At 49.9% G+C, this 26,178-nt stretch overlaps 1 protein-coding gene across 1 annotated transcript in view; it reads left to right on the top strand.

Annotated features, from left to right (window-relative positions):
* Positions 1 to 26,178, top strand: part of LOC134983725 (zinc finger protein ZFP2-like) — an 80,466-nt gene that overhangs the window by 27,259 nt on the left and 27,029 nt on the right. The window contains exons 3-5 of the mRNA XM_063949371.1: positions 4,356 to 4,434; positions 4,555 to 4,656; positions 24,997 to 25,776. Of these exons, the coding sequence (XP_063805441.1) occupies positions 4,401 to 4,434; positions 4,555 to 4,656; positions 24,997 to 25,776 (916 nt within the window). The 5' untranslated portion in view covers positions 4,356 to 4,400. The remainder of the gene's footprint in view (positions 1 to 4,355; positions 4,435 to 4,554; positions 4,657 to 24,996; positions 25,777 to 26,178) is intronic.

Genomic DNA, 26,178 nt, shown 5'->3' with positions numbered 1-26,178 from the left:
GGAATGGGGCATTATACAGTAACACCGGGGGACGTGTCTGGGTGATGACTGGAGAGGTGACTGCCGGGAATGGGACATTATACAGTAACACCGGGGGACGTGTCTGGGTGATGACTGGAGAGGTGACTGCTGGGAATGGAGCATTATACAGTAACACCAGGGGGGAGGGGGGTGTCTGAATGATGACTGGAAAGGTGACTGCTGGGAATGAGGCATTATACAGTAACACCAGGGGTTGTGTCTGGGTGATGACTGGAGAGGTGACTGCTGGGAATGGAGCATTATACAGTAACACCAGGGGGGAGGGGGGTGTCTGGATGATGACTGGAAAGGTGACTGCTGGGAATGAGGCATTATACAGTAACACCAGGGGATGTGTCTGGGTGGTGACTGGAGAGGTGACTGCTGGGAATGGGACATTATACAGTAACACCAGGGGACGTGTCTGGGTGATGACTGGAGAGGTGACTGCTTGGAATGGGGACATTATACAGTAACACCAGGGGATATGTCTGGGTGATGACTGGAGAGGTGACTGCTGGGAATGGGACATTATACAGTAACACCGGGGGATGTATCTGGGTGATGACTGGAGAGGTGACTGCTGGGAATGGGACATTATACAGTAACACCAGGGGATGTTTCTGGGTGATGACTGGAGAGGTGACTGCTGGGAATGGGGCATTATACAGTAACACCAGGGAACGTGTCTGGGTGATGACTGGAGAGGTGACTGCTGGGAATGGGGCATTATACAGTAACAACGGGGGATGTGTCTGGGTGATGACTGGAGAGGTGACTGCTGGGAATGGGACATTATACAGTAACAACGGGGGATGTATCTGGGTGATGACTGGAGAGGTGACTGCTGGGAATGGGGCATTATACAGTAACACCAGGGGATGTGTCTGGGTGATGACTGGAGAGGTGACTGCTGGGAATGGGACATTATACAGTAACACCAGGGGATGTGTCTGGGTGATGACTGGAGTGGTGACTGCTGGGAATGGGACATTATACAGTAACACCAGGGGATGTATCTGGGTGATGACTGGAGAGGTGACTGCTGGGAATGGGACATTATACAGTAACACCGGGGGACGTGTCTGGGTGATGACTGGAGAGGTGACTGCTGGGAATGGGGCATTATACAGTAACACCAGGGGACATATCTGGGTGATGACTGGAGAGGTGACTGCTGGGAATGGGGCATTATACAGTAACACCAGGGGATGTGTCTGGGTGATGACTGGAGAGGTGACTGCTGGGAATGGGACATTATACAGTAACACCAGGGGACGTGTCTGGGTGATGACTGGAGAGGTGACTGCTGGGAATGGGGCATTATACAGTAACACCAGGGGATGTGTCTGGGTGATGACTGGAGAGGTGAATGCTGGGAATGGGACATTATACAGTAACACCAGGGGATGTGTCTGGGTGATGACTGGAGAGGTGACTGCTGGGAATGGGGACATTATACAGTAACACCAGGTAATGTGTCTGGGTGATGACTGGAGAGGTGACTGCTGGGAATGGGACATTATACAGTAACACCAGGGGATATGTCTGGGTGATGACTGGAGAGGTGACTGCTGGGAATGGGACATTATACAGTAACACCAGGTAATGTGTCTGGGTGATGACTGGAGAGGTGACTGCTGGGAATGGGACATTATACAGTAACACCGGGGGATGTATCTTGGTGATGACTGGAGAGGTGACTGCTGGGAATGGGACATTATACAGTAACACCAGGTAACGTGTCTGGGTGATGACTGGAGAGGTGACTGCTGGGAATGGGGCATTATACAGTAACACCAGGGGACATATCTGGGTGATGACTGGAGAGGTGACTGCTGGGAATGGGGCATTATACAGTAACACCAGGGGATGTGTCTGGGTGATGACTGGAGAGGTGACTGCTGGGAATGGGACATTATACAGTAACACCAGGGGACGTGTCTGGGTGATGACTGGAGAGGTGACTGCTGGGAATGGGGCATTATACAGTAACACCAGGGGATGTGTCTGGGTGATGACTGGAGAGGTGAATGCTGGGAATGGGACATTATACAGTAACACCAGGGGATGTGTCTGGGTGATGACTGGAGAGGTGACTGCTGGGAATGGGGACATTATACAGTAACACCAGGTAATGTGTCTGGGTGATGACTGGAGAGGTGACTGCTGGGAATGGGACATTATACAGTAACACCAGGGGATATGTCTGGGTGATGACTGGAGAGGTGACTGCTGGGAATGGGACATTATACAGTAACACCAGGTAATGTGTCTGGGTGATGACTGGAGAGGTGACTGCTGGGAATGGGACATTATACAGTAACACCGGGGGATGTATCTTGGTGATGACTGGAGAGGTGACTGCTGGGAATGGGACATTATACAGTAACACCAGGTAACGTGTCTGGGTGATGACTGGAGAGGTGACTGCTGGGAATGGGGCATTATACAGTAACACCAGGGGACATATCTGGGTGATGACTGGAGAGGTGACTGCTGGGAATGGGGCATTATACAGTAACACCAGGGGATGTGTCTGGGTGATGACTGGAGAGGTGACTGCTGGGAATGGGACATTATACAGTAACACCAGGGGACGTGTCTGGGTGATGACTGGAGAGGTGACTGCTGGGAATGGGGCATTATACAGTAACACCAGGGGATGTGTCTGGGTGATGACTGGAGAGGTGAATGCTGGGAATGGGACATTATACAGTAACACCAGGGGATGTGTCTGGGTGATGACTGGAGAGGTGACTGCTGGGAATGGGGACATTATACAGTAACACCAGGTAATGTGTCTGGGTGATGACTGGAGAGGTGACTGCTGGGAATGGGACATTATACAGTAACACCAGGGGATATGTCTGGGTGATGACTGGAGAGGTGACTGCTGGGAATGGGACATTATACAGTAACACCAGGTAATGTGTCTGGGTGATGACTGGAGAGGTGACTGCTGGGAATGGGACATTATACAGTAACACCGGGGGATGTATCTTGGTGATGACTGGAGAGGTGACTGCTGGGAATGGGACATTATACAGTAACACCAGGTAATGTGTCTGGGTGATGACTGGAGAGGTGACTGCTGGGAATGGGACATTATACAGTAACACCGGGGGACGTGTCTGGGTGATGACTGGAGAGGTGACTGCTGGGAATGGGGCATTATACAGTAACACCAGGGGACGTGTCTGGGTGATGACTGGAGAGGTGACTGCTGGGAATGGGGACATTATACAGTAACACCAGGGGATATGTCTGGGTGATGACTGGAGAGGTGACTGCTGGGAATGGGACATTATACAGTAACACCAGGTAATGTGTCTGGGTGATGACTGGAGAGGTGACTGCTGGGAATGGGACATTATACAGTAACACCAGGGGATGTGTCTGGGTGATGACTGGAGAGGTGACTGCTGGGAATGGGGCATTATACAGTAACACCATGGGACGTGTCTGGGTGGTGACTGGAGAGGTGACTGCTGGCAATTGGACATTATACAGTAACACCAGGGGGCGTGTCTGGGTGATGACTGGAGAGGTGACTGCTGGGAATGGGGCATTATACAGTAACACCAGGGGACGTGTCTGGGTGATGACTGGAGAGGTGACTGCTGGGAATGGGACATTATACAGTAACACCGGGGGATGTGTCTGGGTGATGACTGGAGAGGTGACTGCTGGGATTGGGACATTATACAGTAACACCAGGGGATGTGTCTGGGTGATGACTGGAGAGGTGACTGCTGGGAATGGGACATTATACAGTAACACCAGGGGACGTGTATGGGTGATGACTGGAGAGGTGACTGCTGGGAATGGGACATTATACAGTAACACCAGGGGATGTGTCTGGGTGATGACTGGAGAGGTGACTGCTGGGATTGGGACATTATACAGTAACACCGGGGGATGTGTCTGGGTGATGACTGGAGAGGTGACTGCTGGGAATGGGACATTATACAGTAACACCAGGGGATGTGTCTGGATGATGACTGGAGAGGTGACTGCTGGGAATGGGGCATTATACAGTAACACCAGGGGACGTGTCTGGGTGATGACTGGAGAGGTGACTGCTGGGAATGGGGCATTATACAGTAACACCAGGGGATGTGTCTGGATGATGACTGGAGAGGTGACTGCTGGGAATGGGGCATTATACAGTAACACCAGGGGACGTGTCTGGGTGATGACTGGAGAGGTGACTGCTGGGAATGGGACATTATACAGTAACACCGGGGGATGTGTCTGGGTGATGACTGTATCACTGTGTGTGTCAGGTTCCTATAAGGTGTCAGGATGTCACTGTCTATGTCTCCATGCAGGAGGGGGAGTATATAGAGGAACACAGGGGTCTGTACAAGGACGTGATGATGGAGAATCACCGGCCCCTCACATCACTGGGTAAGAGGAGACTGTCACGTATTGTACAGGGGAGAGCAGGTATGGGGTCCCCTATATATACATACATCATCTGATAATCACATATATACACTGTACTCAGTCACTGTGTGTCTCCTACAGATGGGCCCAGTAACAGAGATACCCCAGAGAGATGTCCCCGTCCTCTGTATTCCCAGGACTGTACAGAGGAGAATCACAGGATCCCACAGGAGGATCAGGTAGGTGGGATTTAGGGTCTCCCCAATATACCAAAGTGACTGCCACTGTATGATCTGTAGAGGAGCGTATGCAAATGTCATTATAGTTTTTTTGTTTCTCTTATGTCCTAGAGGATACTGGGGTCCATTTAGTATCATGGGGTATAGACAGGTCCACTAGGAGCCACGAGCACTTTAAGAAATCAATAGTGTGGGCTGGCTCCTCCCTCTATGCCCCTCCTACCAGACTCAGTTTAGAAAATGTGCCCAGAGTAGCTGGTCACGTTGCTGGAAGATCCTGAAGAGTTTTCTGCATTTATTTTCTGTTTGGTATTTTCAGGCAGGACTAGATAGCACCAGCCTGCCTGCTTCGTGGGACTTAGGGGGGGAACGGCCAATCCTCCTATAGGGTTAATGGTCCCGTTCCCGGCTGACAGGTCACTGAGCTCCTGAGGGAACCATGCGCAATCCCAACCACGGCGCAGTGTACCCTCCCGCAGCATGGCCGCCACCCCTAACAGAGCCAGAAGATAGAAGAGTGGCGAGTACAGCGCCGGTGTAGCGGGTATCCGGCGGGAATGGCGGCACAAGGGTAGGAGCGCAGCTCTCAGTAGTCTGTGCCCAGCTGAAATTATTATCAGCTAAAGGGGCGCTGTGGGGCTGGTTTCCTCATAACTCTCCCTAGAGGGCGCTGTTGGTTAATTGTCCTTAACCTGTATTTTCCTGTGTGTGTGTGTGTGTGTGTGTGTGTGTGCAAACTCCCACATTACAATGTCTAAGAAGTGTGTTTCCTGCACAGCAGAGGGGATCATTACACTGTACTCATAGACGCATCTGTATCTAGATTGTCACGTAAAATTATTCTACCTGTCCCGGGGGCAGCCTTCTTAAAGGACGCGGCTGACCGCAATATTGAGACCACTCTCAAATCCCTGTACACAGCTGCTGGGGTGGCCCAGAGACCCACTATTTCCTGTGCATGAATCACTAAGGCCGTTGTAAAATGGTCAGGTAATCTATTTGATGATTTGGATTCTCTACACAGAGGAGAGATCGTTTTGGTACTGCAACATATACATGACTGTGCAAATTTTATGGTGGAGGCCATGAAAGAAATAGGCCTGCTCAACGGACGCGTCACTGCCATGGCAGTGTCAGCATGCAGAGGCTTATGTGGACTGCGGACGCAGATTCCAGGAAAGGCGTGGAGAGCCTACCCTTCACAGGTGAGGCCATGTTTGGACATATCCAACGCAACTGCGGGTAAGTCTGCATATCTTCCTTCCGCAGCACCCAGCTGAGAAGACCTCCTCTGCTCCAACGTTGCAGTCCTTTCGGACGGCCAAATTTAAGAATATATCCAGGGGTTTCTCTACAGCAGGCATTCCCAACCACGGTCCTCAAGGACTATGGGGTATAGACGGGCTCCGCAGGAGACATGGGCACTATAAAGAACTGTTAGTATGGGTGTGCACTGGCTCCTCCCTCTATGCTCCTCCTCCAGACCTCAGTTAGATCCTGTGCCCAGAGGAGACTGGGTGCATTACAGGGGAGCTCTCCTGAGTTTCTCTGTAAATACTTTTGTTAGGTTTTTTATTTTCAGGGAGCACTGCTGGCAACAGGCTCCCTGCATCGTGGGACTGAGGGGAGAGAAGCAGCCCTACTCACTTATAGGCTCTGCTTCTTAGGCTACTGGACACCATTAGCTCCAGAGGGAGTCGGAACACAGGTCTCACCCTGGGGTTCGCCCCGGAGCCGCTGTCCTCCTCAAAGAGCCGGAAGATAGAAGCCGGGTGAGTATGAGAAGTGAGAAGACTTCAAGGCAGCAGAAGACTTCAGATCTTCCTGTGGTAAGCACGCAGCACTAAGCTGCGCGCCATTGCTCCCAAACAACACACACACATGGCACAGATGGGTGCAGGGCGCAGGGGGGGGGGCGCCCTGGGCAGCAATAAACCTCATTACTGGCAATAAACAAGTTTATTAGGCTGTGGAGGCAGCAAATAAATGATCCCCCGCCATTTTTTGATTATTGAAGCGGAACCAAAGCCCGCCGCTGGAGTGGGTGGAGCTTGATCCCTCAGCACTAACCAGCGCCATTTTCTCCACAGAAGCTGCAGAGACGCTGGCTCCCCGGACTCTCCCCTGCTGAACGAGCTCAGAGGGCTGAAAAAAGAGTAGGGGGGCACATTACAGGCGCAGTGAGTGGGGAAATCAGTGTAATTTCATATAAAAGCGCTGTCTGGGTTTATTCCAGTGTCAGTTGGCGCTGGGTGTGTGCTGGAATACTCTCTCTCTGTCTCTCCAAAGGGCCTGCTTTAGGGAATTGTCCCCTTATAGCTATATCCCGGTGTGTGTGGGGTGTCGGTACGTGTGTGTCGGCATGTCTGAAGCGGAAGGCTTATCCAAGGAGGAGGTGGAGCAGATGAGTGGTGTGTCCCAGTCGGTGGTGCCGACTCAGGATTGGATTGATATGTGGCATATGTTACATGCAAGTGTAGCATCATTACATAAGAGACTGGACAAAGCAGAGTCCAGGATGTCGACAGGAGGTCAATCTACGGATTACACCGACTCACAGGGCCCATTTTCTACCGTCGGAAAAAGTCCTGGACCTCCAGAACATGGTCAGAGACCTGCTAAATCCAAAAAGAGTGTCAGTTCATCAATGCACTCGAGTTCTGGGAAAAATGGTGGCCTCATACGAGGCCATTCCTTTCGGCAGGTTTCATGCAAGGCCATTTCAATGGGACCTTCTGGACCAGTGGTCCGGGTCCCATCTACAGATACATCAGAAAATAACACTGTCTCCAGGGCCAGGGTGTCTCTCCTATGGTGGCTGCAAAGTGCTCACCTTCTAGAGGGTTGCAGGTTTGGCATTCAGGACTGGGTTCTGGTGACCACGGACGCGAGCCTTCAGGGATGGGGAGCAGTCACCCAAGGAAGACATTTTCAGGGACTATGGTCAAACCAGGAGTCCTGTCTGCACATAAACGTGCTGGAATTAAGGGCCATATACAACGGCCTTCGACAAGCGGAGGGTCTTCTTCGCAACCTACCGGTTCTGATTCACATGTGGCACATGTGAACCACCAAGGCGGGACAAGGACCAGAGTGGCAATGGCGGAAGCCACCAGGATTCTTCGCTGGGCGGAAAATCACGTAAGCGCTCTGTCAGCAGTCTTCATTCCGGGAGTAGACAACTGGGAAGCGGACTTACTCAGCAGACACGATCTCCATCCAGGAGAGTGGGGACTTCATCAAGAAGTCTTTGCAGAGATAACGAGTCTCTTGGGAATTCCTCAAATAGACATGATGGCGTCACGCCTCAACAAAAAGCTTCCACGGTACTGTGCTAGGTCTCGGGACTCTCAGGCAGTAGCAGTAGACGCCCTGGTGACACCATGGGTGTTTCAGTCGGTCTATTTGTTTCCTCCTCTTCCTCTCATCGCAAAGACTTTGAGGATTATAAGACAGAAAAGAGTACAGTCAATGCTCACTGTTCCAGACTGGCCTCGAAGGGCCTGGTACTCAGATCTTCAGGAAATGATCGCAGAAGATCCTTGGCCCCTTCCTCTCGGGGAGGACCTGTTGCAGCAGGGGCCCTGCTTATTCCAATACTTACCGCAGTTGCGTTTGACGGCATGGCGGTTGAACGCCGAATCCTAGCTGAAAAAGGTATTCCGGAGGAGGTCATGCCTACTCTGATAAAGACTAGGAAGGAGCTGACGGCGAAACATTATCACCGTATCTGGCGGAAATATGTCTCTTGGTGTGAGTCCAAGAATGCTCCTACGGAAGATTTCCATCTGGGCCGTTTTCTCCACTTTCTACAGACAGGAGTGGATATGGGCCCAAAGTTAGGCTCTGTTAAGGTACAGATTTCGGCCCTATCTATATTCTTTCAGAAGGAATTGGCTTCTCTCCTAGAAGTCCGGACTTTTGTGAAAGGAGTGCTGCACATCCAGCCTCCTTTTGTGCCCCCAGTGGCACCCTGGGACCTGAACGTGGTGTTACAGTTTCTTAAATCACACTGGTTTGAACCTCTTCAAACGGTTGAATTAACATTTCTCACCTGGAAGGTGGTCATGTTATTGGCCTTGGCATCTGTAAGGCGTGTATCAGAATTGGCGGCCTTGTCTCACAAGAGCCCCTATTTGATTTTTCATGTGGATAGAGCAGAATTGAGGACTCTGTGGTGATTTCTTTTCATATGAACCAAACTATCGTGGTGCCGGTGGCTACGAGTGACTTGGAGGACTCCAAGTCCTTGGATGTAGTCAGGGCCTTGAAGATTTATGTAGCCAGAACGGCTAGGGTTAGGAAAACAGAGGCTCTGTTTGTCCTGTATGCAGCCAACAAGATTGGCGCTCTTGCTTCGAAGCAGACTATTGCTCGCTGGATCTGTAACACGATTCATCAGGCTTATTCTATGGCAGGATTGCCATTACTAAATTCGGTAAAGGCCCATTCCACTAGGAAGGTGGGCTCTTCTTGGGCGGCTGCCCGAGGGGTCTCGGCATTAAAATTCTGCTGAGCAGCTACTTGGTCGGGTTCAAACATTTTTGCAAAATTCTACAAGTTTGATACCCTGGCTGATGAGGACCTAGCATTTGCTCAGTCGGTGCTACAGAGTCATCCGCACTCTCCCGCCCGATCTGGAGCTTTGGTATAAACCCCATGGTCCTTACGGAGTCCCCAGCATCCTCTAGGACGTAAGAGAAAATAAGATTTTAAACCTACCGATAAATCTTTTTCTCCTAGTCCGTAGAGGATGCTGGGCGCCCGTCCCAGTGCGGACTGGATCTGCGAGACTTGTATATAGTTATTGCTTACATAAGGGTTATGTTACAGTTGGAATCGGTCTTTGACCGTTACTGTAGTTTGTTCATACTGTTAACTGGTTGCGTATATTCCAGGTTATACGGTGTGGATGGTGTGGGCTGGTATGAATCTTGCCCTTAGATTAACAAAATCCTTTCCTCGTACTGTCCGTCTCCTCTGGGCACAGTTCTCTAACTGAGGTCTGGAGGATGGGCATAGAGGGAGGAGCCAGTGCACACCCATACTAAAAGTTCTTTAGAGTGCCCATGTCTCCATGTGTTCTCTGACGTCCTAGTGGATGCTGGGAACTCCGTAAGTACCATGGGGAATAGACGGGCTCCGCAGGAGACTGGGCACTCTAAAAGAAAGATTAGGTACTATCTGGTGTGCACTGGCTCCTCCCTCTATGCCCCTCCTCCAGACCTCAGTTAGAATCTGTGCCCGGCCAGAGCTGGGTGCTCCTAGTGGGCTCTCCTGAGTCTGCTAGTAAAGAAAGTATTTGTTAGGTTTTTTTATTTTCAGTGAGATCTGCTGGCAACAGACTCACTGCTACGAGGGACTGAGGGGAGAGAAGCGAACCTACCTGCTTGCAGCTAGCTTGTGCTTCTTAGGCTACTGGACACCATTAGCTCCAGAGGGATCGAACACAGGGCCTGACCTCGATCGTCCGTTCCCGGAGCCGCGCCGCCGTCCCCCTTGCAGAGCCAGAAGACAAGAGAATGACGAAATCGGCGGCAGAAGACTCCTGTCTTCATTAAAGTAGCGCACAGCACCGCAGCTGTGCGCCATTGCTCCCAGCACACTTACACGCTCCGGTCACTGTAGGGTGCAGGGCACTGGGGGGGGGGGGGGGCGTCCTGGGCAGCAATTATAATACCTTTTGGCACTAAAAATACACATATACAGTCTGGCACTGTATATGTGTAAAAACCCCCGCCATTACTATACACAAAACGCGGGACAGAAGCCCGACGCTGAGGGGGTGGGGCCTTCTTCCTCAGCACACCAGCACCATTTTCCCTTCACAGCTCCACTGGAAGCAGCTCCCCAGGCTCTCCCCTGCAGTATCCAGGTGCAAGAAGGGTAAAAAAGAGAGGGGGGGACATAAATTTAGGCGCAAATAAGATAAATAAGCAGCTTTTGGGTAATCACTTATTATAAGTGTGTATCCCTGGGTTATATAGCGCTCTGGTGTGTGCTGGCATACTCTCTCTCTGTCTCCCCAAAGGACTTTGTGGGGTCCTGTCCTCAGTCAGAGCATTCCCTGTGTGTGTGCGGTGTGTCTGAACGGCTGTGTCGATATGTTTGATGAGGAGGGTTACGTGGAGGCGGAGCAAGGGCAGATAAGTGTGGTGTCGCCCCCGACGGGGCCGACACCTGATTGGATGGATATGTGGAAGGTCTTAACCGACAGTGTCAACTCCTTACATAAAAGGTTCGATGACGCAGCAGCCTTGGGACAGCCGGGGTCTCAGCCCGCGCCTGCCCAGGCGACTCAGAGGCTGTCAGGGGCTCATAAACGCCCGCTAGCTCAGATGGTAGACACAGATGTCGACACGGAGTCTGACTCCAGTGTAGACGATGATGAGACAAATGTACAGTCTACAAAAGCCATCCGATGCATGATTACTGCAATGAAAGATGTATTGCACATTTCTGACATTAACCCGGTTACCACCAAGAGGGGTATTATGTTTGGGGAGAAAAAGCAGCCAGTGACTTTTCCCCCATCTGATGAATTGAATGAATTGTGTGAAGAAGCGTGGAGTTCCCCTGATAAGAAACTAGTGATCTCTAAGAGGTTACTGATGGCGTACCCTTTCCCGCCAGAGGATAGGTCACGTTGGGAAACATCCCCTAGGGTGGACAAGGCGCTGACACGCTTATCTAAAAGGGTGGCCCTGCCGTCTCAGGATACGGCAGCCCTAAAGGAACCTGCGGATAGAAAGCAGGAAGCTATCCTGAAGTCTGTGTATACACACTCAGGTACTATACTGAGACCCGCAATTGCTTCAGCCTGGATGTGTAGCGCTGCAGCCGCATGGACTGATACCCTGTCAGACAACATTGATTCCCTCGACAGGGATACTATTTTGCTAACCCTAGAACATATAAAAGACGTCGTCTTACACATGCGGGATGCCCAGAGGGACATTTGCCTGCTGGGCTCTAGAATTAATGCAATGTCCATTTCTGCCAGGAGAGTATTATGGACTCGGCAGTGGACAGGGGATGCCGACTCTAAAAAACACATGGAGGTTTTACCTTATAAGGGTGAGGAATTGTTTGGGGACGGTCTCTCAGACCTCGTATCCACAGCAACAGCTGGGAGTCGACTTTTTTACCTCAGGTTCCCTCACAGCCTAAGAAAGCACCGTATTATCAAATGCAGTCCTTTCGGCCTCAGAAAGGCAAGCGGGTCAGAGGCGCATCCTTTCTGGCCAGAGGCAGGGGTAGAGGAAAGAAGCTGCACCAGGCAGCCGGTTCCCAGGAACAAAAATCCTCCCCTGCTTCCACTAAGTCCACCGCATGACGCTGGGGCTCCACAGGCGGAGCCAGGTGCGGTGGGGGCGCATCTCCGAAACTTCAGCAACCAGTGGGTTCGCTCACGGGTGGATCTCTGGGCTGTACAAATTGTATCTCAGGGATACAAGCTGGAGTTTGAGGCGACTCTCCCTCGCCGTTACCTCAAATCAGCCTTGCCTGCTGCTCTCAGAGAAAGGGAGGTAGTACTGGCGGCAATTCACAAGCTGTACCTCCAGCAGGTGATAATCAGGGTCCCCCTCCTTCAGCAGGGACGGGGTTACTATTCCACAATATTTGTGGTACCGAAACCGGACGGTTCGGTGAGACCCATTCTGAATTTAAAATCCTTGAACACTTATATAAAGAAATTCAAGTTCAAAATGGAATCGCTCAGAGCGGTTATTGCAAGCCTGGAAGATGGGGATTTTATGGTGTTGCTGGACATCAAGGATGCTTACTTGCATGTCCCCATTTACCCGCCTCACCAGGAATACCTCAGGTTCGTGGTACAGGACTGTCATTACCAATTCCAGACGTTGCCGTTTGGTTTCTCCACGGCACCGAGAATATTTACCAAGGTAATGGCCGAAATGATGATACTCCTTCGGAAGAAGGGAGTTATAATTATCCCGTACTTGGACGATCTCCTCATAAAGGCTAGGTCCAGAGAGCAGTTGTTGGTCAGCGTAGCACTCTCTCAGGAAGTGCTGCATCAGCACGGCTGGATTCTGAATATCCCAAAGTCACAGCTGATTCCTACAACGCGTCTGCTTTTCCTCGGCATTATTCTGGACACAGAACAGAAGAAGGTGTTTCTCCCGGTGGAGAAGGCCCAGGAATTGTCATCTCTGGTCAGGGACCTCCTGAAACCAAAACAGGTGTCGGTGCATCACTGCACGCGAGTCCTGGGAAAGATGGTTGCTTCATACGAAGCAGTTCCCTTCGGCAGGTTCCATGCAAGGATCTTTCAGTGGGATCTGTTGGACAAGTGGTCCAGATCGCATTTTCAGATGCATCGGCTGATCACCCTGTCCCCGAGGGCCAGGGTGTCTCTGCTGTGGTGGCTGCAGAGTGCTCATCTTCTCGAGGGCCGTAGGTTCGGCATACAGGACTGGGTCCTGGTGACCACGGATGCAAGCCTCCGAGGATGGGGGGCAGTCACTCAGGGAAGAAACTTCACTACACATAAATATACTGGAACTAACGGCCATTTACAATGCCCTGAGTCAAGCAGAGCCCCTGCTTCAAAAACAACCAGTGCTGATTCAATCAGACAACATCACGGCGGTCACCCATGTGAACCGCCAGGGCGGCACAAGAAGCAGGATGGCAATGGCAGAAGCCACAAGGATTCTTCGATGGGCGGAGAATCACGTGCTAGCACTGTCAGCAGTGTTCATTCCGGGAGTGGACAACTGGGAAGCAGACTTCCTCAGCAGACACGACCTCCACCCGGGAGAGTGGGGACTTCATCCAGAAGTCTTCACACAGATTACAAATCGGTGGGAAATGCCGCAGGTAGACATGATGGCGTCCCGCCTCAACAAAAAGCTAAAAAGATATTGCGCCAGGTCAAGGGACCCTCAGGCGACAGCTGGGGACGCACTAGTGACACCGTGGGTGTACCAGCCGGTTTATGTGTTCCCTCCTCTTCCTCTCAAACCCAAGGTACTGAGGATAGTAAGAAAGAGAGGAGTAAGAACTATACTCATCGTTCCGGATTGGCCAAGAAGAACTTGGTACCCAGAACTGCAAGAAATGATCTCAGTGGACCCATGGCCTCTGCCTCTCAGACAGGGCCTGTTGCAACAGGAGCCCTGTATGTTCCAAGACTTACCGCGGCTGCGTTTGACGGCATGGCGGTTGAACGCCAGATCCTAACGGAAAAGGGCATTCCAGATGAAGTGATTCCTACGCTGTTAAAAGCTAGGAAGGATGTGACAGCTAAGCATTATCACCGTATATGGCGGAAATATGTTGCTTGGTGTGAGGCCAGGAAGGCCCCAACAGAGGAATTCCACCTGGGTCGATTTCTGCACTTCCTACAGTCAGGGGTGACTATGGGCCTAAAATTGGGGTCCATAAAGGTTCAGATTTCAGCCCTATCCATTTTCTTTCAAAAAGAACTGGCTTCACTGCCTGAGGTTCAGACGTTTGTTAAGGGAGTGCTGCATATTCAGACCCCTTTCTTGCTTCCAGTGGCACCTTGGGATCTTAACGTTGTGTTGGATTTCCTGAAATCACACTGGTTTGAGCCACTTAAGGCCGTGGAGCTAAAGTATCTCACGTGGAAGGTGGTCATGCTGTTGGCATTAGCTTCAGCAAGGCGTGTGTCAGAATTGGCGGCTTTGTCATGTAAAAGCTCCTATCTGATCTTCCATATGGACAGGGCAGAATTGAGGACTCGTCCCCAATTTCTCCCAAAGGTGGTATCAGCGTTTCATTTGAACCAACCTATTGGGGTGCCTGCGGCTACTCGGGACTTGGAGGACTCCAAGTTACTGGATGTGGTCAGGGCTTTGAAGATCTATGTAGCCAGGACGGCTGGAGTCAGGAAAACTGACTCGCTGTTTATCCTTCATGCGCCCAATAAGCTGGGTGCTCCTGCTTCAAAGCAAACTATTGCTCGCTGGATCTGTAGCACGATTCAGCAGGCGCATTCTGCGGCTGGTCTGCCGCATCCAAAATCAGTGAAAGCCCATTCCACAAGGAAGGTGGGCTCTTCCTGGGCGGCTGCCCGAGGGGTCTCGGCGTTACAGCTTTGCCGAGCTGCTACTTGGTCGGGTTCAAACACATTTGCTAAGTTCTACAAGTTTGATACCCTGGCTGAGGAGGACCTTGAGTTTGCTCATTCGGTGCTGCAGAGTCATCCGCACTCTCCCGCCCGTTTGGGAGGTTTGGTATAATCCCCATGGTCCTTACGGAGTCCCAAGCATCCACTAGGACGTCAGAGAAAATAAGAATTTACTCACCGGTAATTCTATTTCTCGTAGTCCGTAGTGGATGCTGGGCGCCCGTCCCAAGTGCGGACTCTCTGCAATACATGTATATAGTTATTGCTTAACAAAAGGGTTATTGTTATGAGCCATCCGTTGAATGAGGCTCAGTTGTTGTTCATACTGTTAACTGGGTAAGTTTATCACAAGTTGTACGGTGTGATTGGTGTGGCTGGTATGAGTCTTACCCTGGATTCCAAATCCTTTCCTTGTAGTGTCAGCTCTTCCGGGCACAGTTTCCCTAACTGAGGTCTGGAGGAGGGGCATAGAGGGAGGAGCCAGTGCACACCAGATAGTACCTAATCTTACTTTTAGAGTGCCCAGTCTCCTGCGAAGCCCGTCTATTCCCCATGGTCCTTACGGAGTTCCCAGCATCCACTACGGACTACGAGAAATAGAATTACCGGTGAGTAAATTCTTATTTTAACCATCTGTGCTGCAGCCTGGATATCACTAAAACCTGCACTGTTGGTGTGCCCTGAGGACCGTGGTTGGGAATGCCTGCTCTACAGCCTTCAAAGGCGCTAAAGGTAAACCCAGAAAACCGGCATCTGCAGGTTCATTGGAACAGACCTCCAGTTCTGCTTCCTCTAAGCCTTCTGCATGATGGTGGACCACACTGCCTGGAAGACTGGCAGATGGGAACCCAATTCATATGGCCAACATCATGCCTGGATCCATGGGTCAAAGATCTTATCGCCTATGGCTACACCAGCTTCTGCAGAAGCAAGTATGACTTTACAGGCAGCAATTCAAAAACTGATACAGACTCAGGTCATTGTTCCAGTTCCACTTCAACTGCAAAACGAGGGTTATTACTCCAGCCTGTTTGTGGTACCGAAACCGGACGGTTCGGTAAGGCCCATTTTAAACCTCAAGTCATTGAACCCATACTTACGGGTGTTCAAATTCAAGATGGAGTCTCTGAGAGCCGTGATCTCAGGTCTGGAGGAGGAGGAATTCCTGGTGTCTCTGGATATCAAGGATGCGTACCTTCATATTCCGATTTGGCCGCCTCATCAGGCTTATCTAAGGTTTGCATTACAGGACTGTCACTACCAGTTCCAGGCCTTGCCATATGGCCTCTCCACGGCACCGAGGGTATTCACCAAGGTAATGGCAGAGATGATGATTCTCTTCCGCAAGTATGAACATAATACCGTATCTGGACGACCTGCTGATAAAAGCACCATTCAGGCAGAGGATGTTGGACAACATTGCCCTCTCAACCCGATTATTCCAGGATCATGGGGGAATTCTGAACCTGCCAAAATCCCACCTGGAACCAACACGGAGGCTTCCGTTTCTGGGGATGATACTGGATACAGAGGAACAGAAGGTATTCCTTTCGTTGGAAAAGGCAGTGGTAATCCAGTCAATGGTGCGGGACGTTCTAAAACCAACCCGGATATCGGTGCATCTACGTATTCACCATCTGGGGAAGATGGTAGCCTCTTATGAGGCTCTGCAGTACGGAAGGTTTTACGCCAGCTGGATCTGTTGTACAAATGGTCCGGATCGCATCTTCACATGCACCAGAGGATACGTCTGTTGTGAAAAGCCAGTATTTCTCTTCTGTGGTGGCTTCAGACTTCTCACCTGACCGAGGGTCGAAGGTACAGGATTCAAAATTGGATTCTGCTAACTACAGACGCAAGCCTCAGAGGTTGGGGAGCAGTCACCCAAGGGGAACAGTTCCAAGGAAAATGGTCAAGTCAGGAAACCATCCTTCCAATCAACATTCCGAAACTAAGGGCCATATACAATGCCCTTCTACAGGCATCACATCTTCTTCAGGATCACGCCATTCAAGTTCAGTCAGACAATGTGACGGCAGTAATGTACATAAACCGACAAGGTGGAATGAAGAGCTGAGCAGCAGTGTCCGAGATAACAAAGATTTTCCTCTGGGCAGAAAGACACTCGTGGCGCTGTGTCTGCAATCTTCATTCCGGGAGTAGACAACTGGGAAGCAGACTTCCTCAGCAGACACAACCTCCTCCCAGGAGAGTGGGGCCTTCACCCGCAGGTGTTCGAGTCCTTGACACGCCGGTGGGGAATTCCACAAATAGACTGTTATGCACACCAGTGCCTGCAGGAAAGTACTGGTGTCAGAACTGTTATGCACTCCAGTGTCTGCAGGAATGTACTGGTGTTTGAACTGTTATGCAAAACAAATGGACTCACAGACAAACTGGGGAATATGACATAACGTACACAGAAGGTGATAGGGTAACAAAATACACACAAAGTGAACAGAGAAGCCCAGAGGCTAAGGAACTGGGTATCTCCCTTGTATTAGAACTGCTCAGATGTAAAAAGCAAGATGTTGTGTTTTAATACGTAGAGAACCTGAAATGCTGTTGCTAAGGGCAACAGCAAAACCCTAAAGGGTTACCAACGGGTGTGGCAGTAAACTCCTTGGTCAGAGATGGAATGATAGACACAAGGAGAGTCTCCACAATCCTATTTCTCACTTGCAGTGCACAGGTTTTAGCTTACTGCCACTAAACTGACCCCTGACACCTAGCACAGTGAGACAGGATTAGACAGGCAAGTCTTAGAATACAGCCGCAAACTTGCTAGGTTCACAGAGTAGTAACAGAACCCCAGCAAGCTAAACGACTGACTCCAGTCTTACTGCTAGGTCTGGATTGGCAGAGTGTAATACCAAATCCCCAGGCCTATTTGCAGTAAGCAACAAACAAATACAAAGCTACACAGTACTGGCTAACTTTCATGAACTGACTAACCAACAAAGATTCAGCAGCATCTGCTTACCCTGAAAAGAGGCCTTATAAAGCAGGTGCTGTCCACGCCCCACTCAGACCTCACAGACTGTGAGCACAAAAACCAGCACCGGATCCCCTGCCGTGCACAGAGCCTATAACCACTGCACAGCAAAAGACCCGAACCGGAGTATCAGCTGCGCTCAGGTTACTCCACTAGCACTTGTCTCCCGGTTGCCATGACGACGTGGCAGCACAGGGCAGGAGACCCTAACAGTACCCCCCCTCTGACGAGGGGTCAAAGAACCCCTACCACCGGGTTTATCGGGGAACTGCGAGAAGAAAGAGCGTATCAGTCTGGGGGCATGAAGATCACAACTGCGCACCCACGACCGCTCCTCCGGGCCATACCCCTTCCAGTGCACCAAAAATGACAGCCGACCCCGAACCACCTTGGAGTCAAGAATCCTTTCAACAACAAACTCCCTCTGGCCACGTATCAGAAGAGGGGAAGGTCTTCCACTGGAAGAAGGATTACTAATCGCCCGTTTTAAAAGGGAACAATGAAATGTTTTATTGATACCCAAAGAACGGGGCAGATCTAACTGAAATGCCACCGGATTGATAACCCTGGTGATCTTATAAGGGCCGATTAACCGGGGCCCTAACTTATGAGATGGCTGTCTCAACTTCAAATTCTTGGTAGACAACCAGACGAAGTCTCCTAATTTGAAGCTGCAGGGTCTTTTCCGCTTATCAAAAACCCTTTTGGTCACTAATGACACAGACACAAGGGCTTTCTTCACTTTCCGCCAAATACCTCTAAGGACCGAAACCACAGAGGAACCACCAGGCGTGGAGTCCAGGGGGTCAAAAGAATTGGCCTTAGGATGATGCCCATACACACAAAGGAAGGGAGAGATCCCTGTAGCAGAGTGAGCCGCGTTGTTATAGGCAAACTCCGCCATGGACAGATGAGCAACCCAGTCAGTCTGACACTTGGAGACATAACACCTGAGGAACTGCTCCAAGGACTGGTTCACCCTTTCAGTCTGCCCATTAGACTGCGGATGGTAGCCTGACGACAAGCTGACAGAAATCTGGAGATCGGAACAAAATGCCCTCCAGAATTTGGCCACAAACTGGGATCCGCGGTCAGAGACCACATCAAGTGGCAACCCGTGGAGACGCACAACATGCAGCATAAATAATTCAGACAGGCGTCTGGCTGATGGCAGCCCAACCAGTGGAACGAAGTGCGCCATCTTCGAAAACCTGTCAACGACAACCCAGATGGCTGTCATCCCCGAGGATTTGGGCAAGTCCACCACAAAATCCATTGAAATGTGGGTCCATGGCTTAGATGGGATAGAGAGTGGATGTAATGGGCCAACAGGAACCCCTCTAGGAGTCTTATTTCGGGCACAGATGTCACATGCCCGAACCCACTGATCCACATCCTTAGCCACCGAGGGCCACCACACCGCCCTAGATAGCAACTCCCGAGTTCTGGCAATACCCGGGTGACCTGCCGACTTCTTGGCATGGAATTCCAGGAACACTCGCTGTCTTAACCTAGGAGGCACAAACAAAAGACCTACCGGAAGGTCTGGAGGAGCCTGCTCCTGTGCTCTAAGGACTAATGATAAGAGGTCCTGGGTAATGCCCACTTTAATACATGATGGGGAAACAATGGGCAACGGCTCCTCGGTGGTCTCCTGGATTGGAGCAAAACTCCGCGAGAGCGCATCAGCCTTGATGTTTTTTGACCCAGGGCGATATGTTATCAAAAAATTAAAGCGAGCAAAAAACAAAGCCCATCGTGCCTGCCTGGCATTGAGACGCTTCGCTGACTCTAAATATGCCAGATTCTTATGGTCAGTGAGAATTGAGACCACAAACTTAGCCCCCTCAAGCCAGTGTCTCCACTCCTCCAGTGCATCCTTAATAGCCAACAATTCCCGGTTACCCACGTCATAATTCATCTCGGCAGGCGAAAATTTACGGGAAAAGTAAGCACAGGGATGAAGGCGATTATCAGACACTCCCATCTGAGAAAGCACTGCCCCAATACCCATCTCAGAGGCATCCACCTCCACCACAAAAGGACGCTCTGGATCTGGGTGTCGCAGCACCTTGGCCGAAACAAATGCCCTTTTGAGACGGGCAAAAGCCGCTTTAGCCTCACAAGACCAGTGAGCAACATCCGCCCCTTTCTTAGTGAGTGCCACCAAGGGCGCCACTATAGACGAAAATCCAGCGATAAATCGTCTATAAAAATTCGCAAAGCCCAGGAAACGCTGAAGCGCCTTCAAACTAGTGGGCTGCACCCAATCCAGGACTGCCTGTACCTTGGAACCCTCCATTTGGAAACCTTCTGGGGAGATAATATATCCTAGAAATGCGATTTGCTGAACTTCAAATTCGCACTTCTCCAGCTTCGCCCCAAGCCGGTGGTCTCTGAGTTTCTGGAGGACTAAGCGTACATGCTTCCGATGTTCCTCCAGGGAATGGGAGAAGATTAGGATGTCATCTAAGTATACAACTAAGAATCTATCCAAATATTCCCTGAGCACATCATTCATGAAATCCTGGAAGACTGCCGGGGCATTACAGAGCCCAAAAGGCATCACCAAATATTCATAATGCCCTGAGTGGGTATTAAAGGCAGTCTTCCATTCATCCCCCTCTCTTATTCGGATTAGATTGTACGCACCGCGTAGGTCAATCTTAGAAAAAATGGTGGCAGTACGAAGCTGGTCAAACAAGACCGAAATGAGAGGCAGTGGGTATGAGTTTTTAATCGTGATACGGTTCAATTCCCTGAAGTCGATGCAGGGTCGCAACGAACCGTCCTTTTTACCCACGAAGAAGAACCCCGACCCAACTGGAGACTGTGAAGGTCTGATAAATCCCTTAGCCAAGTTCTCCTGAATGTACTCTGCCATAGCCTGAGTCTCAGGACGTGACAGGGAGTACAACCTGCTCTTGGGAAGCTTAGCATTTGGCAACAAATCAATGGCACAGTCATAGGGGCGATGGGGAGGTAGTACCTCTGCAACTTTTTTGGAGAACACATCCGCAAAATCTGCATAACACCCTGGCAATCCTGGCAAACTTAGCTGCGAGAGCCTGACTGGAAGGCTCAAGCAACTCCTGAAACAATCAGTACCCCAACTAAGAATCTCCCCAGAGACCCAGTCAAATTGAGGATTGTGGGCCCTTAACCAGGGTAACCCCAACACCAATGGGGCAAAAGTACAGACAGTCACATAAAAGGACAATTTTTCAGAGTGTGTGGCTCCAATAAACAAAGAAATCTGGCTAGTGCAAGAGGTAATTTTACCTTGGGATAATGGTTCCCCATTTAACCCACAAATCTCAATTTCCGATGCCAAGGGTACTAAGGGAACAGAGTGTTTCAGGGCGAATTGGCGGTCCATAAAAACCCCGTCGGCCCCACTGTCCACAAAGGCCTCAGTCTTGACAGTTTGACCGAGGATCTTCAAGGTCACCGGAATGATAAAAGTCTTCTTGGGAAATTCTGACTTCTGGCCTGACAGGATATTTCCCATCACCCTCAGGCCCTGAAGTTTTCCGGCTTTTCTGGGCATGATACTACCACATGACCTTTATTCCCACAGTACAAACACAACCCCTGCTGTCTCCTCCGCGTCTTCTCACGCGAGGAGAGGCGGGTAGCCCCAATCTGCATAGGCTCCTCAGAAAATTCCTCAGAGTCTGAGGTTCCCTTGGGAAGGAAGGAAATCTCAGTCTCCCTTTCAAGCCTACGCTCTCTCAGCCGTCTATCCACCCGGATGGATAACTGCATGAGCTGATCCAAGCTATCAGGCAAGGGATATTGTACCAGTTGGTCCTTTATCTGGTTAGAAAGACCTCTTCGGTACTGGTGTCTCAGGGCTGGGTCATTCCACTGGGTATCATGGGCCAACCTCCGAAACTCCGTACAGTAAACCTCAACTGGCCTTCGCCCTTGCTTAAGGATCGAAATCTGAGCCTCGGCTGAGGCCGTCTTGTCAGGGTCATCATACAACATGCCCAGTGCCGTAAAAAAAGCATCAACACTTTTAAGCGACGGACAGTCAGGCTGCAACCCATATGCCCAGACCTGTGGGTCTCCTTGTAGCAAGGAAATCACTATGCCCACCCGCTGAATCTCCGACCCAGAAGACTGAGGCCTAAGCCGGAAGTATAGCTTGCAGCTCTCCTTGAAACAAAAGAACTGCGAGCGATCTCCAGAAAAACGATCCGGGAGATTTACTTTCGGCTCCTTAACCCCTGCAGGTGCTGCTGCTGCGGGAGATCCGCCAGCAGCCTGGGAGGTGTGCATTTTAATGGACAATCATTAAATTGTCGAGTCAGGACCTGCACCTGATCGACCACCTGTTGCAACGTATTTTGAGGGGTATGCTCCATATTCCCACAAAATTTCAACAGGAGTATTAGGCTGCTGAATATGTTATGCACACCAGTGCCTGCAGGAAAGTACTGGTGTCAGAACTGTTATGCACTCCAGTGTCTGCAGGAATGTACTGGTGTTTGAACTGTTATGCAAAACAAATGGACTCACAGACAAACTGGGGAATATGACATAACGTACACAGAAGGTGATAGGGTAACAAAATACACACAAAGTGAACAGAGAAGCCCAGAGGCTAAGGAACTGGGTATCTCCCTTGTATTAGAACTGCTCAGATGTAAAAAGCAAGATGTTGTGTTTTAATACGTAGAGAACCTGAAATGCTGTTGCTAAGGGCAACAGCAAAACCCTAAAGGGTTACCAACGGGTGTGGCAGTAAACTCCTTGGTCAGAGATGGAATGATAGACACAAGGAGAGTCTCCACAATCCTATTTCTCACTTGCAGTGCACAGGTTTTAGCTTACTGCCACTAAACTGACCCCTGACACCTAGCACAGTGAGACAGGATTAGACAGGCAAGTCTTAGAATACAGCCGCAAACTTGCTAGGTTCACAGAGTAGTAACAGAACCCCAGCAAGCTAAACGACTGACTCCAGTCTTACTGCTAGGTCTGGATTGGCAGAGTGTAATACCAAATCCCCAGGCCTATTTGCAGTAAGCAACAAACAAATACAAAGCTACACAGTACTGGCTAACTTTCATGAACTGACTAACCAACAAAGATTCAGCAGCATCTGCTTACCCTGAAAAGAGGCCTTATAAAGCAGGTGCTGTCCACGCCCCACTCAGACCTCACAGACTGTGAGCACAAAAACCAGCACCGGATCCCCTGCCGTGCACAGAGCCTATAACCACTGCACAGCAAAAGACCCGAACCGGAGTATCAGCTGCGCTCAGGTTACTCCACTAGCACTTGTCTCCCGGTTGCCATGACGACGTGGCAGCACAGGGCAGGAGACCCTAACATAGACATAATGGCCTCTCGTCTCAACAAGAAGCTCATGCGGTATTGTTCCAGGTCGAGAGACCTACAAGCAGTGGCGGTGGACCCCCTGGTGACTCCATGGGTCTCCCAGACGGTTTACGTGTTTCCACCTCTTCCATTGATCCCAAGAATTCTCAAAAGAATAAAAAGGGGAAAGGTTCAAGCAATTCTCATTGCTCCGGACTGGCCAAGAAAGGCCTTGTACGCGGATCTACTGTAGATGCTCCTAGAGAACCCGTGGCCTCTACCTCTTCGAGAGGATCTTCTACAACAGGGGCCGTTCGTCTAGCCAGACTTAACATGGCTACATTTGACGGCATGGAGGTTGGGCGCCAAATTCTAGCCTGGGATGGAATTCCGGACAAGGTTCTTCCAACCCTGATCCAAGCCAGGAAAGGGGTAACGTCTAAGCATTATCACCGTATTTAGAGAAAATATGTCTCGTGGTGTGAGAACAGGAAATGTCCTGCAGTGGAATTTCAATTGGGACGTTTTCTCCTTTTTTTACAGTCAGGTGTGGATGTGGGCCTACGTTTGGGCTCCTTTTTAAAGGTCCAGATTTCAACCTTATCCATTTTTTTCCACAAACAATTGGCTTTCCTCCCTGAGGTTCATACGTTCTTGAAGGGTATTCTGCACATCCAACCTCCCTTTGTGCCTCCCACAGCACCTTGGGATCTCAACGTGGTGTTGCAGTTTCTACAATCGGAGTGGTTTGAGCCTTTACGGGAGGTGGACGTAAAGTTTGTTACATAGAAGACTGTTACACTGTTGGCCTTGGCTTCAGCAAGACGTGTGTCAGAACTGGGGGCGTTGTCTGAAAGAAGCCACTATTTGATTTTTCATGAAGAACGAGCTGAACTCTGAATCCATCAGCAGTTTCTTCCTAAGGTGGTGTCTGCGTTTCATATCAATCAACCTATTGTGGTTACGGTGTTTACGGACACCTCTGTTACCTCAAAGTCCTTGGATGTTGTGAGGGCTTTGAAGATCTATGTGAAGCGGACGGCTCGTCACAGAAAATCTGACTCGCTGTTTGTTCTCTATGATCCCAAGAAAATTGGGTGTCCTGCTTCAAAGCAGACTATTGCTCACTGGATCAGACTTACTATCCAGCAGGCTTATTCTACGGCAGGTTTGCCAGATCCTAAAGTACAGGCCCACTCTACTAAGTCGGTGGGGTCTTCCTGGGCGGCTGCCCGGAGTGTCTCGGCTTTACAGCTCTGCCGAGCAGCAACTTGGTCGGGTTTGAACACGTTTGCTAAGTTCTACAAGTTAGATACTTTGGCCGCAGAGGACCTTCAGTTTGGTCAATCAGTTCTGCAGGAACCTCAGCACTCTCCCACCCGGTTTGAAAGCTTTGGTATATCAACATGGTACTAATGTGGACCCCAGTATCCTCTAGGACGTAAGAGAAAATATGATTTTAATGACCTACCAGTAAATCCTTTTCTCGTAGTCCGTAGAGGACACTGGTTGCCCGCCCAGTGCTTCGTATTTCCTACACAGTTACTTGGTTCAGTATTGTTGTTGGTTCAGCTGTGGCTGTTCCTGTTCAAAGTTTGGTTAACTTCGCTTTCCTCTTGTATGTGTGAGCTGGTTCCAATCTCACCACTGTTCAGTTTAATCCTTCTTCTCTCGAAGTATGTCCTTCTCCTCGGGCACAGTTTCTAGACTGAGTCTGGTAGGAGGGGCATAGAGGGAGGAGCCAGTGCACACTATTGATTTCTTAAAGTGCCTAAAGCTCCTAGTGGACCCGTCTATACCCTATGGTACTAATGTAGACCGCAGTATCCTCTACGGACTACGAGAAAAGGATTTACCGGTAGGTAATTAAAATCCTATTATTTTTTTATAGGTAGAACATATGTCTGATGTTAAAACAGAAGATATAGAGGGAGAAGAAGAGACGTATGTGACTGATATAAAGGCAGAAGATATAGAGGGAGAAGAAGAGACGTATATGACTGATATAAAGACAGAAGATACAGAGGGAGAAGAAGAAACGTATGTGACTGTTATACAGGCAGAAGATATAGAGGGAGAAGAAGAGACGTATGTGACTGATATAAAGACAGAAGATACAGAGGGAGAAGAAGAGACGTATGTGACTGATATAAAGGCAGAAGATATAGAGGGAGAAGAAGAGACGTATGTGACTGATATAAAGGCAGAAGATATAGAGGGAGAAGAAGAGACGTATGTGACTGATATAAAGGCAGAAGATATAGAGGGAGAAGAAGTGACGTATGTGACTGATATAAAGGCAGAAGATATAGAGGGAGAAGAAGAGACGTATGTGACTGATATAAAGGCAGAAGATACAGAGGGAGAAGAAGAGACGTATGTGACTGATATAAAGGCAGAAGATATAGAGGGAGAAGAAGAGACGTATGTGACTGATATAAGGGCAGAAGATATAGAGGGAGAAGAAGAGACGTATGTGACTGATATAAAGGCAGAAGATATAGAGGGAGAAGAAGAGACGTATGTGACTGATATAAAGGCAGAAGATATAGAGGGAGAAGAAGAGACGTATGTGACTGATATAAAGGCAGAAGATATAGAGGGAGAAGAAGAGACGTATGTGCGGGGTGATCAGCAATGTAAGGAGGAGGAGATCCCTACAGATATCGGCACAGGTGAGTTATAAACACAGAAGAGAGTCACATATTCTCCTTGCTCAGTCACTACAGCAATCTCTTATCCTACACCCTCCTCTGTCCGTACAGACTAATGATGGAAATGTATCTGCCCAGTGGGGGAGTCAGGAGCCATAAGCCCCTATTATACTCCTGCTCTCCACCTCACATCATGTCACTGTGTGTTACCAGCCCAGATATCTGACCAGTCTCCTCCCCACACTCTCTGGTATGTCTCATACATCAGGAGACATCAGCCCCTATTATACTCCTGCTCTCCCCCTCACATCATGTCACTGTGTGTTACCAGCCCAGAGATCTGACCAGTCTCCTCCCCACACTCTCTGGTGTATCTCATACATCAGGAGCCATCAGCCACTATTATACTCCTGCTCTCCCCCT

Source organism: Pseudophryne corroboree (genome assembly GCF_028390025.1).
Source record: "Pseudophryne corroboree isolate aPseCor3 chromosome 3 unlocalized genomic scaffold, aPseCor3.hap2 SUPER_3_unloc_22, whole genome shotgun sequence".
In the NCBI taxonomy this organism is placed as follows: Eukaryota; Metazoa; Chordata; class Amphibia; order Anura; family Myobatrachidae; genus Pseudophryne; species Pseudophryne corroboree.
The sequence above is the reverse complement of the archived record's forward strand: the minus strand, read 5'-3'. Positions and strand labels throughout refer to the sequence as shown.